A 17011-nucleotide genomic window follows, 5' to 3' on the forward strand; every position below is an offset into this window, starting at 1 on the left:
CAGAAAAGCATCTCGGAATGGACAGCATTTCGAACCTTGTGGTGGATGGTCTATAACAGCAGAAGACCACATCTGATCTCACTCCTGTATCTGAGGCTCACTGAAACTAGACAGCTGAATATTGGAAAAAGACCAATGTTTTTCCAATTTTCAAAAATGAATTTACTTACTGTCCTAATTTTAAGTGGTTAAATAATAAGCCAATATTTTAGGCCTAATCATTTCTGATATTACCTGTCAGGAGGCTTATATTACAACATATCACACTGCAGTTCCTAATTTCTTTCATCAACAGTGTCAATAAAAGACAGCAAACTATGTCAAAAGTTAGCTGCTTAGTGATTGTGATTTTGTACTTGTCACTGTGATTTTCAGTTGTCATGGGATTTGAGTTACAAATTCACCTCATGGATTAAAAAAACAATGACATTAGTCACTAAACCCGCTCAATAAACAGCAACATAAACAACAACGTTGCTAATAATTGGCACCTGTAAATGTTAATACGCACTCATGTTTTCTAACGCTCGGCTGTGAATAATGTGTTTACTCGCTGCATTAGTGCAGCAGGTGTTATTGAAACGCACACAGATAGCTTTATGTTGCCTTATCAGTAAGAGGGTGTTACTGCACAAGTTACAGATACAGTTTTTTATTTATCGTCATATTGACATCCTTTCCAACAATGGTGCAATACAACGGTGTAACAAAACTTCTTTGTTCCCTTCAGCGACTATGAGCATTGCTCTGAAAGTGGGATGAAAAGATTCAAAAAAGACTCAAATATAACAGTTTACAGTTCATTTACAAAGCATGACTCCTAGTTAAGAATATGTTAAGCAAATGCCATATAACACTAACTTAAGGCTATGTAATATGAAGCAACTTTGCACAATGCATTAGATTTGACACGTTTTAAAACTTAGTATTGAACACACCCTTGAATCCATAACACCTATGAGTCAGGAACTAGGTCAGCGTCGGTATAGGAACTCAATCTCGAGCTAAATGAGGAATACAGACATGGACTTCATTGTGATCTTTATCTAAATTGACCATGTTAGAGCTTCTAATTCTCTATTCTACCTAATATATATGTAAGAAATAAACATGCTGTTATAGGAAAATAATCAAAGATGGGGTGGTTTCACTTATACCACAGCAATGTGCAAAGATTACAATTTCTTTTATTGATTAATGAACAACACATCATACTTTCATCTCCATTTATAGTTACGTTTAATGCTGTGGAGCGTCCGTAAAACAAGCTCATTCCTGTTATCACTTACGTTATAGCAGCTATAAACCATCATTCCATTCCCAGCCTCTTGGTGGTTTTCTCTCTCTTTGAGAAAATAAGACCCCACAACTTGTCAGTTTACAGCGCAGACTTCCATAAAAGTTAAATAAACATGTCCTTACAGAAAACTTACATATCAACCATTACTGTGTATGTGTTAATTCCTAAACGTTCATGCCTTAAACGTATCTATAAACAAATAATTTGTAATCATTGACAAATTGGCAAACACTCACAGCATGCTGTTAGAGGAAAATGAGTAATTCTGCTTCACGTCAGTTCATATCACACCTGTCATTGATTAATTTCCTGTAATAGCATGCCAGGTGTGTTATCCCTTTCTTATTTCACTTGACCCAGAAGTCAAGAGTGTGAAAGCCAGATGACACAGATAGCGTTTTCTCTCAAACTGCATTCCTCATTGTAACACAATGAACACTTACAACAACAACAAGACGTTATTGCACTATTATATATTTATTAAACATCAACGTTGCTCACGATAGCATACCCGAGTAGTGCGGAACAATTTCTCTTGCGTGTCAAGTTCAATAAATAAAAAGCATTTTGGAAATTATATACAGAAATGTGGGATTGAAACTATAATCTGGAGATGCTGCAAGTTTGAGAAAGTGAAAAGGTAAATGTGTGTGTGTATGTGTGTGTGAGTGTGTTTTAGTATTCAGCATGTAAACATTATGTCATATACACATGTAGATGTGTGTGTGTGTGTGTGTGGATGTGTGTGTCAGACATGATGTGGCCCCAGGCGTAGCACTGAGAATGATCTGCGGTGTTTGCGCAGCAGCAGGCGGATCTTCTCGTCGTCAGAGTCAGGGTCGAGAGGTTTGTTGTACTCCTCGTCCTCCAGCTCGGTGTCTGAGGCGCCCTGTCTCTCGGGCCTGGACGCCTGAGTGGAGCTCGGCTCAGACGCGCTCTTCTTACGCCACTTAGTGCGCCGGTTCTGGAACCACACCTGAGGGGGAACACACACGCATCACAGCAGTGTCAATTCACGCCACATAAAGAGTGTATACAGTAAGTGCACAGAGGGACACACAAATCTCCAGGATCCCACATATAACAGTATGTGTGTGTGTGCGTGTGTGTGTGTTTGTATGTACACACATTATACAGTGTTTCATTTCTACATTTATAAACTACTGGATTTCTGATTTGGCACCCCATAGGATAACCGGTACAGAGAATGGATGGATGGATGGATGGATGGATATATTCTATTCTATTTTGTTTTATTGTAGTTTATTTCAACAAAATAAATCTACAATTTATGCAATTTATTTACAGTCTCTATTGGAATAAATCTACAATTTATTTTGTTCTATTTTATTCTATCCTCAGCATACATTTGGCACTATATATATATCAGACATCAGTCAACATTAATAATGGCACATAACTGTTGTGCACTACAGAATCGAAAGGTTAACATATGGATTTATTCAGAATGTCTATCACTCATGCATTGTGTGTGTGTGTGTGTGTGTGTGGTCACATATCAGACTGTGTCGTCTTACTTTGACCTGTGACTCAGTCATGCCCAATGAGTATGCCAGCCTCGCTCTCTCTGGTCCCGCCAGGTATTTGGTCTGCTCGAAGGTTTTCTCCAGGGCGAAGATCTGATGCCCGCTGAACGTGGGCCGCGTGTGTTTCTTTCTGCCCAGTGTCTCACCAGGATGCCCACTGTCTACTGAAAACAAACCACAGATCAGATTAACCCTTTTACATTTGCATTTTGATTTACTTGGATCCTTTGTAAAGATTTCCTGGTGTGTAGTTACACAAATTAGTTCATTGCAATAAAGTCATGTTTTATCTGGCTGTTTATTAAATGAACAGATTTAGATATTATTAGAATATCTAGTTCAAAATTAAATTATTAATTATTAACAAAAATTAATAAGCAATGCATTGAGTCAGTCAGGGGTTCATGTCTGCTATGAGGTTAATTGAAATTGGCAAAGCAAAAAACTAGTTTAAAGAACTTCAATGATAAAATGTTATTTTATGTATAAGATTTTTGTATATAAATTTATATACTGGACCTTTTATTGTATACAGGTTTACTGTTGAAACTCAATACAATTCAATTCAGTTCAATTATTTCCAAAGAATATTCAATTATTTCTACATAGCTAAATAAAGATGTGTAATAATTTACATATTCTGTTTTTATGGTGTATTTTAGGAAACTGCTAAACACCATAATTAACAGGAGGTCCAAATGTTAAACCTTTATCAATTATAATTAACATCAGCATTTAATATTATTCACAATTATCTGATCAAATCAATTACACATTACAGATATACTGTTTCATTAAAATAAATTATGGTGCTACTAATATTCATATCAGCAATTATTTACAGCTATTTTAGAATATAAATTATATTTAATTATAATATTAATATTACATTTGATTATAATATAATTTTCAAATACAGATCTTTTTTTATACATATTAGAATTTATTTGTAATGATTATGGCTAATATCATATCAGGTGTTATTTAGCTATAATAATAATAGACAGGAATAAATGTGGCTTAGTGGATTTCTGAAGAAAGTGAATGAATTCGGTACTAATTCAGTAAAATGATGCTGAGTTTTCTTACTGTTGCTGCACTGTTGTCTTCCTCCTCTCCAGTCGTAGCCTCCCTCCACCCAGCAGCTGGTGCGTCCCTTCACGCCCGGACACTCACTAGGTTTGGGGAAAGCACCCAAAGTCGTTGGGGTGTAATCCCGGTTATAATACACCCCTGGAGTGGGCACGGTGCCACTGAAACCCCCCATGCTGGAATATCCCGAGAGCAGCGCGGTGTTAGCTGGGGCTCCCACTACAGAGCGACTCAGGATGTCGCTGATGCCGTGTGGCGTGCCCGCCTGCAGCTGGGCATTCAGGTTGCTCGGGCCGAGCTTGTAGAAGCTGTTGGGCACAGAGTATTGGCACATGGGTGCCTTGATGTCTGTCGAGAACTGGTTCAAGCCATTGTTGAAGAGGAAAGACCCGGACAGGTTGGGCTCCATGGGAACCAGCGTGTGTCCTGCGTCTTTGTCCAATAATGATGGATCCAGTGTGAATATTTAATATTTAAAAGCCAGGGGGATCTCACATGAAAGGCCAGCTTTGGTCTGATCCACTTTGGGAATGCCCTCTAGAATGAGACGAAGAGCCCTGAAGTTATTTTTTTGAGTCAGTTTGAGTCTTAAAATTTCTTCTCCTCAAATTTCACCTGTTTTGTTCCATACTTTGTGCTGCAACTCCAAAGTCAACACCAATCGTCCCGCCACCTTTAACCCGGTCCTACTCCCTGTAGATAAATGCCCTCAAAGTCAGCTCCTCGCTCTCAGGTCATAAATACGAGCTGCCTTGCACAGATGTGGCACTCTCTTGATAATGATGACCGGCGTTAGTCTGCTGGGCCTCGACTGGACAAGCACACAGCGTGCAGAGGGCCTGATTGGTCACCGTGCAGGACGGCAGCTCTGGATTGGTTGGTGGCAGACTAATGACTTTTTGAAGTGGCAGGGTGGGAATAAGTGAGTTTTTGATGGCCTCCCTGCCCTGTGTGTGGAGCAGCAGTTACACATCGGAGTGGAAAGAGATGGCACTTTAGAAGCCTGTCATGGTCGTCGGTTTGATTTTGATTGCAGAATTGTGAGCTACAAATAGTGACTTAATGGAGAATTGGTGGAACAAGCTTTTACACTGAGCTTGTTATTCTGCTATATGCCATGTTGGACAACCTGGACATTTCTGCTTCATTTTTTCCTTGTGGTTTACCATGGAAATGATAGATAGATAGATAGATAGATAGATAGATAGATAGATAGATAGATAGATAGATAGATAGATAGATAGATAGATAGATAGATAGATAGATAGATAGATAGATAGATAGACCATCAAAAACAAAGCACAATTTCACAATTTCATAGCAAAACAGGAACAAATGCAGGGGAGAAAAAAAGATACATTTCTGCTTCATTTTTTCTTTCTGGTTTACCATGAAAATGATAGATAGATAGATAGATAGATAGATAGATAGATAGATAGATAGAGCATCAAAAACAAAGCACAATTTTGCAATTTCATAGCAAAACAGGAACAAATGCATGGGAGAAAAAAAAAGAGAAATTGTGGTTTCTTGTTTGTTTGTTTTTTTGCTTTGCACATACAATATGTCCATGTGAATGATTCTTTTCTCTCCTTTAGGTTTTTTCTGCTTTTCTTTTTTATAGACAGACAGACAGACAGACGGACAGACAGATAGATAGATAGATATATAGATAGATAAAAGGAAACAATTTGATAGCAAAACAGGGACAAATATATGGAAGAAAAAAAATGAAAAATGAAAAGAAAATTAAAATTTTAATTAAATTTTTTTTTCTTTTTCAACCCCTCTCTTTACTATCTATTCATTTTTTTCCCCTTCCCTTTCCCCCCCTCCCTTAGAAGTGCCTATGAGTCAATACAAATACTAATTTGTAACTTGTAGATAGATAGATAGATTTCTCAGGAAGATATCATAACCAGATTTTTTTAACCAGTTCTAAAAGTTAACAAACAACTGTCAGTGACTTAAAATTTCACATTACTAAAGCACAGCACCAAGCACTTACTAGATGGATCCCAAACCTGACAACATGTTAACACAACACACAACAGGGTTTTTGGCCAGCAGGGGACACCAGTAACACAAATAAGTGCAACAATCCTAGTGCCTTTTTTTTTTTTTTTTTTTTTTTAACTGGGCATGTCTAAGAGGTTATTTCAGAGACCCAGTGAAAGACTGAGACAGGAACAGTCTTCAGTTAATGTACAGATTCTGCTGATGGCATTTTACAGATGAGTTAAAAAAAAAACAAAAAAAACTTAGCATAATAATGGAGTGTGTTTGTATTTTCTCCTTGATCTGCACATACGTCATGTGTCTGTGAGCTAATACCAAAAAGAGATTCACAGTAAAAACAGTTACACCCAATGAGAATTTTTAAATGTAGTTTGGACACAATTCAGACCCAATCTCAGTCTTAAAGGTGCATAAGTCAAGATTGGGACTCTAGCGGGTAAGTAGGTGCACAAAGCCACGTCCCCAGAATCTATAGTAACAAGCAGACTTTGGTTACATGGTTGATGGTGTTTGCATTTTAGCCTAACCTGTGGACCACTAGGCCATTCAAATTCTTGACAGAGCAGTTATAATACAATAAAAAAGTGAAATTCGACTCAAGAATGGTCAAGAATGCGTTCACTATTCTGTTTTTCTTTAATGAGCTCTCATGAGTTTTTCAGCTGATCTTGTTGGTGGTGTTGTTGTTACAGTAAATGTATATGGCTGCACTGGGGATTGGAATTCTGCCATGTTGTCCTCTCTGAACAGACTGAGATGGGGTGGAGTAAAGTGGCATTGGGGTGTGTCTACAAAACATCTGACTAGTTACCCATATAAACCCGGGCATGCATTCCAGCACAGACTGCAGTTTTCCAAACAGGTTTGCTAAGCCACATATTACACTTGTACTAACGTCATTGCTTTAATCATGTCCTACATATTTTTCAGGCTATTTGTACTAGTAAGAAATAAAATTTAAAAAGAGACTATTGCATCTTTAATACTTCATCCATGAAATATAATTTTCCAGAAATACAGACATGGGAAGGCACGAAATTAACCAAATAACTAAATTTGCTTCAGGTAGAACATATATTCTGTTGAGATGTAATTAGCAGCAAATGTCAGACATAAAAATAAAAAATGTCTTGGTTTTATGAGATTAATCCCATATCTATATCACGATCTTCAACCAAATTCCTCATAAAGAATCATAGCACAAGATTCCTCACCCTTCATTCACAATTCTGTTTTATATTCCAGCCACTCTACCAAGAAGATTACAATTTTTATACATTTATCGATTTTTATCTAGGTTAATGAATAAATTATGACAATTTACATATAATTTAACCCAAATACATTCCCCTGCGGTTATTAAGATGCCATATTTGAAATGTGCATGCTGAGGATTTTTTTAATCACTTAGATGGCTGATGTAACCTGATTGTAAACACATTACACCTAATGATTCATTCTTTGATTCATTTATTCATGTTTCGTGTCTTATATATACAATATATTTTCTAATATACACATATGCATAAACAAACAAACACAAAAAAGGTTGTGTATTTGCTAGAATACACTTAAGACTTTGACAAAGATTAGCTTCAAAGATTAGAAAAGAGGTTTTCAACCTGCAGGGATCTGTATTTCTTTTTTCTTCTACAGTAATATGATTTATTTTATAATCTATGAACCTTTTGGTCATATTATTTCTTTCTAGCAGCTATAATACTGTGTGTTAGTTTTTAAAAGAGGGGCACAATTATGGGGTGCACATAGAAATTGATCAGGAATGGACCATGAACCAAAATCAATTCAGGAATTTTCTTTATAGTGTTCAAAATTATAAATGAAAGTACATTTAGGGCTAGTGGGTGCCTGCTTTGCTATGCTATGCTGTGCTGTGCTGTGCTGTGTGTGTGTTTGTGTGTGTGCATGTGTGTGCCTGCCCACCAGAAAAACTCCCTAACTTCCCCTGAAAAGTCTGTCCCTGTGGCCGATGTCCATTAGGGGGCTCCCAAAAAGTAACTCAGTCAAAAAGAAGAAAAAAAGACTTTAGGTTTTCCCTTTTTTTTTCAATACTAATCATTCTAGCAGTTAGAATGTGCACAAGTTCATAATATGAAGTTAGACAGTAATGACTTTATAATCATGATTCATTTAAAAAAACATATTCAAAAAAATACATATTCTTCTCCCGTCATTAGAGCTGTTTTTGGATTTGTGTTGAATAAATCAGGGTAAACAAGATTGAACTTTAATTGCAGTGGCATGTCATAAAAACCTAGCAGTGTGCATGCCTTCTGAGTTAAAACACCACCCTTGACAAACCCCATGGAAAGCACCTGCTTGTCCAGGATAAAGCAGTTATGCTGTAAGCAGCTTTAGCTAAATGCATGGAGTTATGACAAGACAATTTACTATGCTAGAAATGAAACTCACAGAATGGAGGCCTAGATCAAATCTTGCATATTCCCCACTAAAGAGCTCATTGTAACCCTGGATATACAGTGAGGTCCAAAAGTCTGAGCCCACATTGAAAATCTGGAATTTAAAAAAAAAAATTAATTCGGATTATGAAATATTTAAGACACAGAAAGCAAACATTCAATATCTTGAATGTTTAATATTTAAGATTCTGCACTATTTCTACATCCCCATTTAAATGTAAGCAAATTTCTGACACTGACCATGTTAACTGCTTTGTACAAAAGGTCAGATTTTTCTCATACCTAATGTCTTTTACTGAAGCATGTGTTCAGACAACATTCCAATCTATAATCTGAAAGTGATCATAAAGCTTTGCACAAACTTGTGGAGTCCATGCCAGCTCATGTGCACAACGTCATGCAAAAAGGAGAAATACCAAATACTAAGAAGCCATGAAATTCATGTAAACATTTGAAAGATTCTTCACTCATTTCATTCAAGTTGTTATCAGTCTTATAATTTGTATTTTTATTTTTATAATTTGTAATGAAAACTGTTGTATTAAAGTAGAAAAGAATGTAAAATAGAAGCAGTTTCTCTAGTTATTTAAATATATATATAGATAGATAGATAGATAGAAATATAATAGAAAGATTTTAAGATTCTTATGAGGATTTCTCAAACCGTTATAAATGCTTGTTTCTGTTTTAAATCATTTATTTTTGACTTGTACACTTTTTTTACAGATTATGATGAAATATACATCATTTTCCTGTTAAACCTTTATCGTAATACACTTTTCCATGGAAAAATCTGGTCTCTTGTGAATGCTGGAGATCAAGAAATATAATGGGGTTTTTTTGGCATCACTAACCAAGCTGTACCAACTCATTTCTAAATTTAAACTTCAGTTTACTTTTATTATGCGGCCTGTTGTTACAAAATCACTGCAGGCTGGGCTTGTATTGGTGCCAGTGACAGTTCAATAGAAGAACAGGCATTTGTTTGGACTTGTCTTAATGGAAATATAATTCCAGGCTTATTCACCTCCAGGCTTATTTACCTCCAGTTTCTCAGGTAAGGAACCTGAACAACAAAATGGAAGCCTACTGTTTAATAGACTTTGTTCTAGTAAACCTAACATCTTGGATGTATCCAGAGAAAGCAGGTGACTTCATTCTTGACCGCAAGGAATTCTGCTTTCGTAACCGGCTTTGGCCCAGCCTCTTTCGTTTCTCGTTTATTTATGTTGTCGAGAATGAATGGCTGAGACAGATGAACTCGGTTAAATGGTGCTTTCTCATGGAAAACACAGACATACAGAACTTCAGGATTTTCTTCTTGTGAACTGGTCCTGCATGTTCAGCAGTGTGACAGTGGCAACATTTTATGGGGAAGAAAGAAATGAGTGAGTATACTCTAATTACATTCCACATCCTGGTGAGCTTTCAGCAGAACAGATAAAGTAATACAAGACTATATGTATTACACAATGTTTGATTTTAGAGGCAGTGAGAATCATCTCGGGTGTGTATGTATGCCAAGGCCTTCAACAAAATCTTGAAGTGCCCATAGGATGTAGTATTTGATTTAAATACTGTTGTCTTATGGCCATCACTGTTAGCTTCACTGTTAGCTTAACTTTTTTCCCCCTGTATTGACTGTTCCATGTAATGAAAAACAATAAACAGTAATTAACTGCAATGTTCTAGCTTATTATAACCCTTAAACTAGGACAACCACATTAGCACACCCATCAAAGTGTTTAGGTAAGTCCATTACAACTGAGAAGAATAGATCAGACACAAATACTAATTTTGCTAACAGGGAACAACGTATTGTACATCTGATTCAATGAATCATATTAATGGCTATTTGTAGCATCCACTTTCAGATGCTGGTTTACTTTTTCATTATTTGTATACATTATATTGCTAATACAAAATGGGTAGTATTTATAATTGCCTCACCTCAAAACAACAGAAAGATATCAAGACAACCAAGAGGAAGAGTTTTGCTAAAAACACTGAGAGAAAGAGCTCAGCTGAAAATGCTAATGTTGCTAACAGGGAAAAGACTCTTGTATCCACTATTAGCATGATTTATGACATTAGTGACACCTTTTGACTGAGCAGTTTATAATTTACAGTTCCTCTACATTATTGGTAATATTTACAATATACTGTATTCACATTGCTTCAAAACACTTTAGAGGAAAAACTCAGGCAAAAAGAACAAACAAACAAAATGTTGTTGCTAAACAGGCAACAGAATCTCGTAGCCAATATTAGCATGATTAGTGACATTAGCCTTTTGACTGAACAGTTTATACTTCAAACTGCCACTACAAGACTGGTGATATTTATTTTCATCTCACCTCAAAACATCTAAGAGGAAGAATTCAGCCAAAAATGCTAATGTTGCTAACAGGGAAGAGACTGTATTAACTAACCACTACTAGCATGATTAGTGACATTAGCCTTTTTACTGAATATTTTATACTTTCTATTGCCACTACAAGATTGTTGGACTTTATTTTCACCTCACCTCAAAACATCTAAGAGGAAGAGCTCAGCCAAAAATGCTAATGTTGCTAACAGGGAACAGAAACTAGTAGCCACTATTAGCATGATTAATGACATTTAGTATGGTATTTTTTACTGAGCGGTTAATACTTTCTTTTGCCATTATGCAGTAAGATTGGTGGTATTTTTATTCATCTCACTTCAAAACACCTGAGAGGAAGAACAAAAAATACTAATGTTGCTAAACAGGGAACAAACTCTTATAGCTACTATTAACATGATTAGTGACATTAGCCTTTTTAAATGTTAACTCAAAAATGCTATTGTTGCTAATAGCAAAGTCTCTAAAAGGGAAGTTGTTTAGTTACTGTTAGCATGAGTAGTGGCATTAGCATTTTTGACTGAACCATTCCTTATACACTATAAAAGTTAAGTCAAGGCTGAGACTATTAATTGGTTGACATTTCACACTTTATGCATTAATTCAACACTTCAGGATCTAACTGAACACTGGCAGAATTTACTGCTGATCAGTATAACTAAACTGTCACATTGTCTTACTATTATTAGAGTTATTTAATTCTTTTTCACTTAACACAGGCGTGTCATGGTATACATCAATCCTCCAAATTCCGTGTATGTTTCTGATGCTCTGTATTCATTCATTTTCAGAGAAACATGGTCGTATTTGTGGCAGCCGCTGCCTGGGTCCCATGAAATTCCTTTCAGGAGTGGAAGGAAGTGCAGGGTTTCTCGCCTCAAGGGACACCTCATCCCACACAGACAGACTCGTTTTCCTTTGCCGTCCAGTAAAAGTGAACGAGAAGGTCAGAATACAAATCGAAAGTGGGCTCTTGTCACGGGATGGTCACAGAGCTATCGGGATCGGCTTTACAAATGACTCACCGCTAAATGCTATACGGGACCTGAGGGATAGTCCACGATCCTGCGTGGTACCTCTTCCTGAGGACTTGTGCCTGCCTGGTGCAAAAATTGAGTTCTGGATGAACTATGCAGATTTTGTGATTATCCGGGCAAGCGATCGGACAAAATATTACATGAAAGCAGAAGGACTAAATCTCCATGAGCCGCTGTTTGTTTTCTTGGATTTTTGTGGAAGCACGAGCACAGTGCGTCTTTTGGGTAATTAGTGCAAACACTCAGAATAAACCCATTTTTCATTTAATCCCATATTTACGAGACATTTAATAATAATACTAATAATACTACTACTACTACTACTACTAATAATAATAATCAATATATTATTATTATTATTATACTTTTGTGTTTACTTACTTACTTATTTTTCTATTTATTTATTTATTTGTTTGTTTGTTTGTTTATATTATGATACAGGTTCGAGGAAGGGGGGTCGCACATCCTGCTCTGTTCTTCCATCAGGCCCGTCTGATGCAATAGGAACAAAAGAGCAAGCAATTGAAGAGAACCTTCTTAACCTCAGTCTTATCTCTTATGTTAATGAAAATTCAGGTGGGTATGCACTTGTTTATGGAAAAATGTCAGTTTATGTTCTGATAATTCTAGTGATGATATGTCCTGTGCAGGTTCTCAGTAGGCTACCATCAAACTGTCACAGTCTCAGTTATTAAATATATCAGTTATTAATTATTCACTAGATACTAATTTGTATGAAAATATATAAATGGTTAAGGTGAAGGTTTGGCTGAAAGTTTGTGATCAAAGTTTGGTACAGCTTCATTCATGCAATTATGAATTATGAATGAGTTTGTCAGTTCCAACATGTTTGATTCAACTAATTAGGTAATTGATATTTGGAACCAAGACATCCACAAACAACTGCATTAAACATTCAACTTTGTTGTAATAAACCTCAGTGAAAGTCATACTCAAAATGTGACAAAATGTCAGATTAGGCACATAGATTAACCACTCACCTGGCGTAAACTTAGGTAATGTTATACTGTTTGTAACTAAGTACACTTTATGTCAAAGTTTTATTCTATTTTCAACAAACATGTTGGATTTGTTCTGATAAGGGACAGCTGCAGAAGCTTTTGTTATAAAACACTGTCTGAGACGTATTTGACTGTATTTTATTATCATTTTTGTTTTCAGACCAAACATTTTTCAGAGAAGCACCACCATGGCAAGCAAGTCACTCATCATCACCTATTCATCCACCAGTATCTACTCAAAGATCAGGTCCAACCACACACAGCAAGACTGCAGTCAACAGAGGTTTAAAGAGAAGGCTTCAGTCCTCAATGGTAGTCATTCATGATTAATGATAAATGTATGCTGGTCTGGGAATACCCGGATATCAGTGTGTGTAAAAAATACAACAACAACAACAAAAAAAGTCATAAAATTTCTGGAATGTTGCCATGTTATCTTTCTGCAAGGAACATGTTTACTAAGAACAAACATGGTGGTAAAAAAGTTAGCCTGCCTAAACTTTCACTTTCGGTTGAGACACATGCAAACATAATTCAGTTGAGCAAAAGCTGTACTTTGCAGAACTATACATAATACCAAATGTCAAAATTTAACCATTTGAATAGTTTTCCCAGGCTGCCACACATACATGTGAGTGATGTACATGTAGTGTTGTGCCTTAATGGTAACCACTGTGCATCACCACTGCATAAACACAACCATCACCATTGTGCAACGCAGGTGTGACTTTGATTGGTAGTTGACGAAGCGCATGTATTGTGTTTACTCCATTACCACTAGGAGGGAACGGATGTGAGGTCTCTGCTAAGAGCATTTCAACAGCAGTATCTCAGCTCTAATGAAGTATATGTGATCGTCTGGAGGAAAAGGCTCCTGGAGAGTGCGCTTGATGCTCTATCCAACAGGAACTTCTCCTGGACTGAAAAACCTCATATTGAGTTTGCTGGCGAGGAGGCTTTTGATAATGGTGGCCCGAGAAGAGAGTTTTTTAGGTAGGCCATAATGAAATTTGGGTGTCTGCCAAATGCCATAAATGTAATGTAAGCATGAGCAGCAGCTCAAAAAGATCTGGTGGCTGCTTTCTTGTGTTTCGGAGGAAGCGCGTGTTAACCTTCACCCTCCCTGGTTGGTAGCTGTCATGTGAAAGGGGAGAGTTAGTTATTGGATGGGAATTGGCAAAAATGACCAAAGTAGGAAAGAAAATCAATGTGAATTTTGTGTACTTGCAGAATAACTGACATGCTGAAAAGATCTTTGATTTTGCCTTTCATTTTTGGGGAACTAAAGTGTTTCTCCCAATACATTCCTTTCAGACTGCTGATGATCGAGGTGCAAAGCAGTCTGGGTGTTTTTGAGGGAAACCCAAAACACTTGTTCTTCACTTATGACCAGATTGCTTTGCAGCAGCGTAAATACGAGCAAGCCGGGAAGCTGGTAGCTTGGTCTATAGTTCACGGTGGACCAGGACCCAAAGCTCTAGACACTCATCTTTACCAGCTCATGTGTGGTGTAGAGATGGAACTGACAGACTTTGACTGGTGCCTCATACCAGATGCCGACGTCCAAAGAAAAGCACAAAAAGTAGGCTTTTGTCTCCAGGATCAACTATTTATAGGTCCCTTTGTACATGCTTATCTGAAAATGTGCCTAAACCAAATTTCCCGTGTCTTCTCAGATCTTATCTTGCAAGACAGCTGAACACCTTTGTGCTCTGCAAAGAGAATTAGGAGACTGGATCTGTGATTGTGGATTTCCAGGCATTTATGGACCAAACATTTGCGTCCAAGACGTTCCTAAGATTTACTCCTACATCGTGAGGCACCACATTTATCTCAGGTGACGTATGAAAAGTACTGAAAATGTTCTGCTTAGTGTAACATGGGCCCCTCCAAACCATTTACTGGAGGATTTCCACTCAGTTTAGTTCAAGCTCTAACCATTTCTTGTCCTTCTTGCAAATTAAAAAAATGCCTGATTAAAAAAATGCATGATTAGGAGGTCTATGACTATTCCAGCTAGTCAGAGTGTTCTCAGATTGCAGCTTGGAATATACTCATGCCAGAGAAAGGCATTTCTTATCACACAATCTCTGGTTTCACAAACATTAAAAAAAATACACCAGTGTCATGTTTGCAATGATACATTGCTTGCTCTAATTTCTGTAGTAGCAGTTCATTCACATAGACTTATATGGAGGAAGCTCCAAATAATTTAAAGCTAATAATAAATTGATTTTAAAAATGTGTTGATAGTTAGTTGTTGATACTGTGAAGCTTTCTGCTTTCTGTAAGGAGATGTTTATTTAACATTTGCGTAAGGGGACTCTGGTGCCAGCACTTTGTAGCACTTTGTAGACCGAGGACGTTGTGCTTTCTGGTTTTTGTGTAACATGACATGCTGCATTTTTCTTATTAACTTCAAGAGAGAGAAAAAGAGAGAGTCGTGAGGGAATGACTGTTTATAGCTGCTATAACATAAGTGATAACAGGAACAGGAACTTGTTTCGTGGATGTTCCACAACATTGAATATAACTTTAAACTGTTCAAATGCATGACGTGTCATTCATTAATAAATTAAGAATTGTAATCATTGGCAAATCTCTGTTGTATAAGAACAATAAAACACTTCAGGACATGCTGTTATAGGAAATGCAATTTTAAATTTATTTTACATTTAAAATCTTCAGGGTGTCGATTATGATCAACCAGTTCACCGAAGGCTTGAATTCATGCGGAAAGCTGTGGGACGTAGTGAAGACCAACTGGAAAGATTTCCTGCCTATTTTTACCAAAACGAACAAACGGATATCACGATCATCATTCAGAGCCCTGTTTGAAATCAGCTGGAGTGCGGAAGGTACCAAGAGGAGAGAGGAGGAAGAAGAAACCATCTACTGCTGGGAGCTGGTGCTAAAGATGATCAAGGGTGAGCATCATCTTCTGGAGATAGCCTTCATGTTTTATCTGAAGAGTGAACACATCACAGCATATCAGAGCCAGAGGTTTCAGGGAAAGCAGGAAATGATATGATGTCATTTTGGCTACATCCTAACTGTCACATGCACATTGTTCACAGCCAGTCTTGTGAGTAATTGTGTACACAGTATTCGAAACAATAAGGCATGTTTGCTTGATTTTCCGTAGATAAAGAAACAGAGCTGCGTTTCGAAGAGCTGCTTGTTTTTATCACGGCCACAGATGAGGTTCCAGCGTTGGGATTCCCCGACAAACTCAGTATCCACTTTTACCAGCCTGAGGAGAGAGGCTTTCGTCTACCATACACATCCACTTGTTTAATGGGACTGTTCCTCCCGCGAGGGGTCAGGAGTCATGCAGAGCTCAACAAGATGCTGCTCAGAGCAGTGAGAGACTCGAATGGATTTGGAAAATCATAAGACTGTATTTACAAAAAAATGTTTGTTTTACTATTGTTGTACTATTAAAAGCAAGAAATCATTTAGGTTTGTGTAGCAGTTGGAGTCCCCCTGAGAGAACTTCCTGTTTTTGTGACTTGTTGTTGCTGAGAGGATTTGGTAAAATCATAAGACCATATTTAAAGGGAAAACACCATTATTTCCATGCTACTGAAAGTAAAAGTGTCTCGGTTTTGTGCAGTGTTGTTGCATAAAGAGGAACTAAATATTTGCACTGAAGAATATGACTATCATTTTTATACTGGAGGTCAATACAACAGTGTAATACATTCATAGTTACCTGTATAAATATGAATGTGTATAGCTTAAATATTGTGCCATATTTTTGTACTGATAGTGAAAATAAAAATATATATATTTTTGACTAATTTATTAAAAGGAATTCATTCCTAATTTATTAAAGGAATTCATTCCTTTAATAAACCAATCAATATGTAAAAATACACTACTACACTCTAAAAATAAAGGTTGTCTTATGACATGAGAGGATGTCTTACCAAAGCTTGAGTAATACACTAAAAAGTCATTTATTGTTACGAATGCTTTATCTAAGGCAGGGGCCATCAAGCAGATGTATGATCCATGTAAGCATTTCAGCAGGCTGAACTGAATTCATGAAAAAAAAAAAGGAACTTTAGCAGAGCCACAAAATTTAAGAACAAACTGTCTGTAGTTCAGTGAATCTCATAACACAAACTAGTGCATAGACTTTTCACAGAATATTCAAAGATT

The 17011-nt window shown here is 36.8% G+C and overlaps 2 protein-coding genes across 2 annotated transcripts; one reads left to right on the forward strand and one right to left on the reverse strand.

Moving 5' to 3' along the window:
* Positions 1-111: 111 nt before the first annotated feature.
* nkx6.3 (NK6 homeobox 3) lies at positions 112-4976 on the reverse strand. Its single transcript, XM_034306915.2, has 3 exons — positions 3937-4976; positions 2839-3011; positions 112-2276 (listed from the first exon to the last, which is right to left on the reverse strand). Exons 1-3 carry the CDS (start codon positions 4346-4348, stop codon positions 2049-2051), a joined length of 813 nt encoding a protein of 270 aa, XP_034162806.1. The 5' UTR covers positions 4349-4976; the 3' UTR covers positions 112-2048.
* A 4469-nt stretch (positions 4977-9445) lies between these two features.
* LOC113533523 (G2/M phase-specific E3 ubiquitin-protein ligase) lies at positions 9446-16712 on the forward strand. The gene is made up of 9 exons (XM_026925714.3): positions 9446-9787; positions 11577-12047; positions 12264-12398; positions 13005-13156; positions 13626-13837; positions 14159-14426; positions 14521-14681; positions 15533-15771; positions 15990-16712. The coding sequence occupies exons 1-9, from the start codon at positions 9769-9771 to the stop codon at positions 16238-16240; spliced, it is 1908 nt and encodes a 635-aa protein (XP_026781515.3). The 5' UTR covers positions 9446-9768; the 3' UTR covers positions 16241-16712.
* Positions 16713-17011: the final 299 nt, after the last annotated feature.

Source organism: Pangasianodon hypophthalmus, chromosome 8 (assembly GCF_027358585.1).
Source record: "Pangasianodon hypophthalmus isolate fPanHyp1 chromosome 8, fPanHyp1.pri, whole genome shotgun sequence".
NCBI lineage: Eukaryota > Metazoa > Chordata > Actinopteri > Siluriformes > Pangasiidae > Pangasianodon > Pangasianodon hypophthalmus.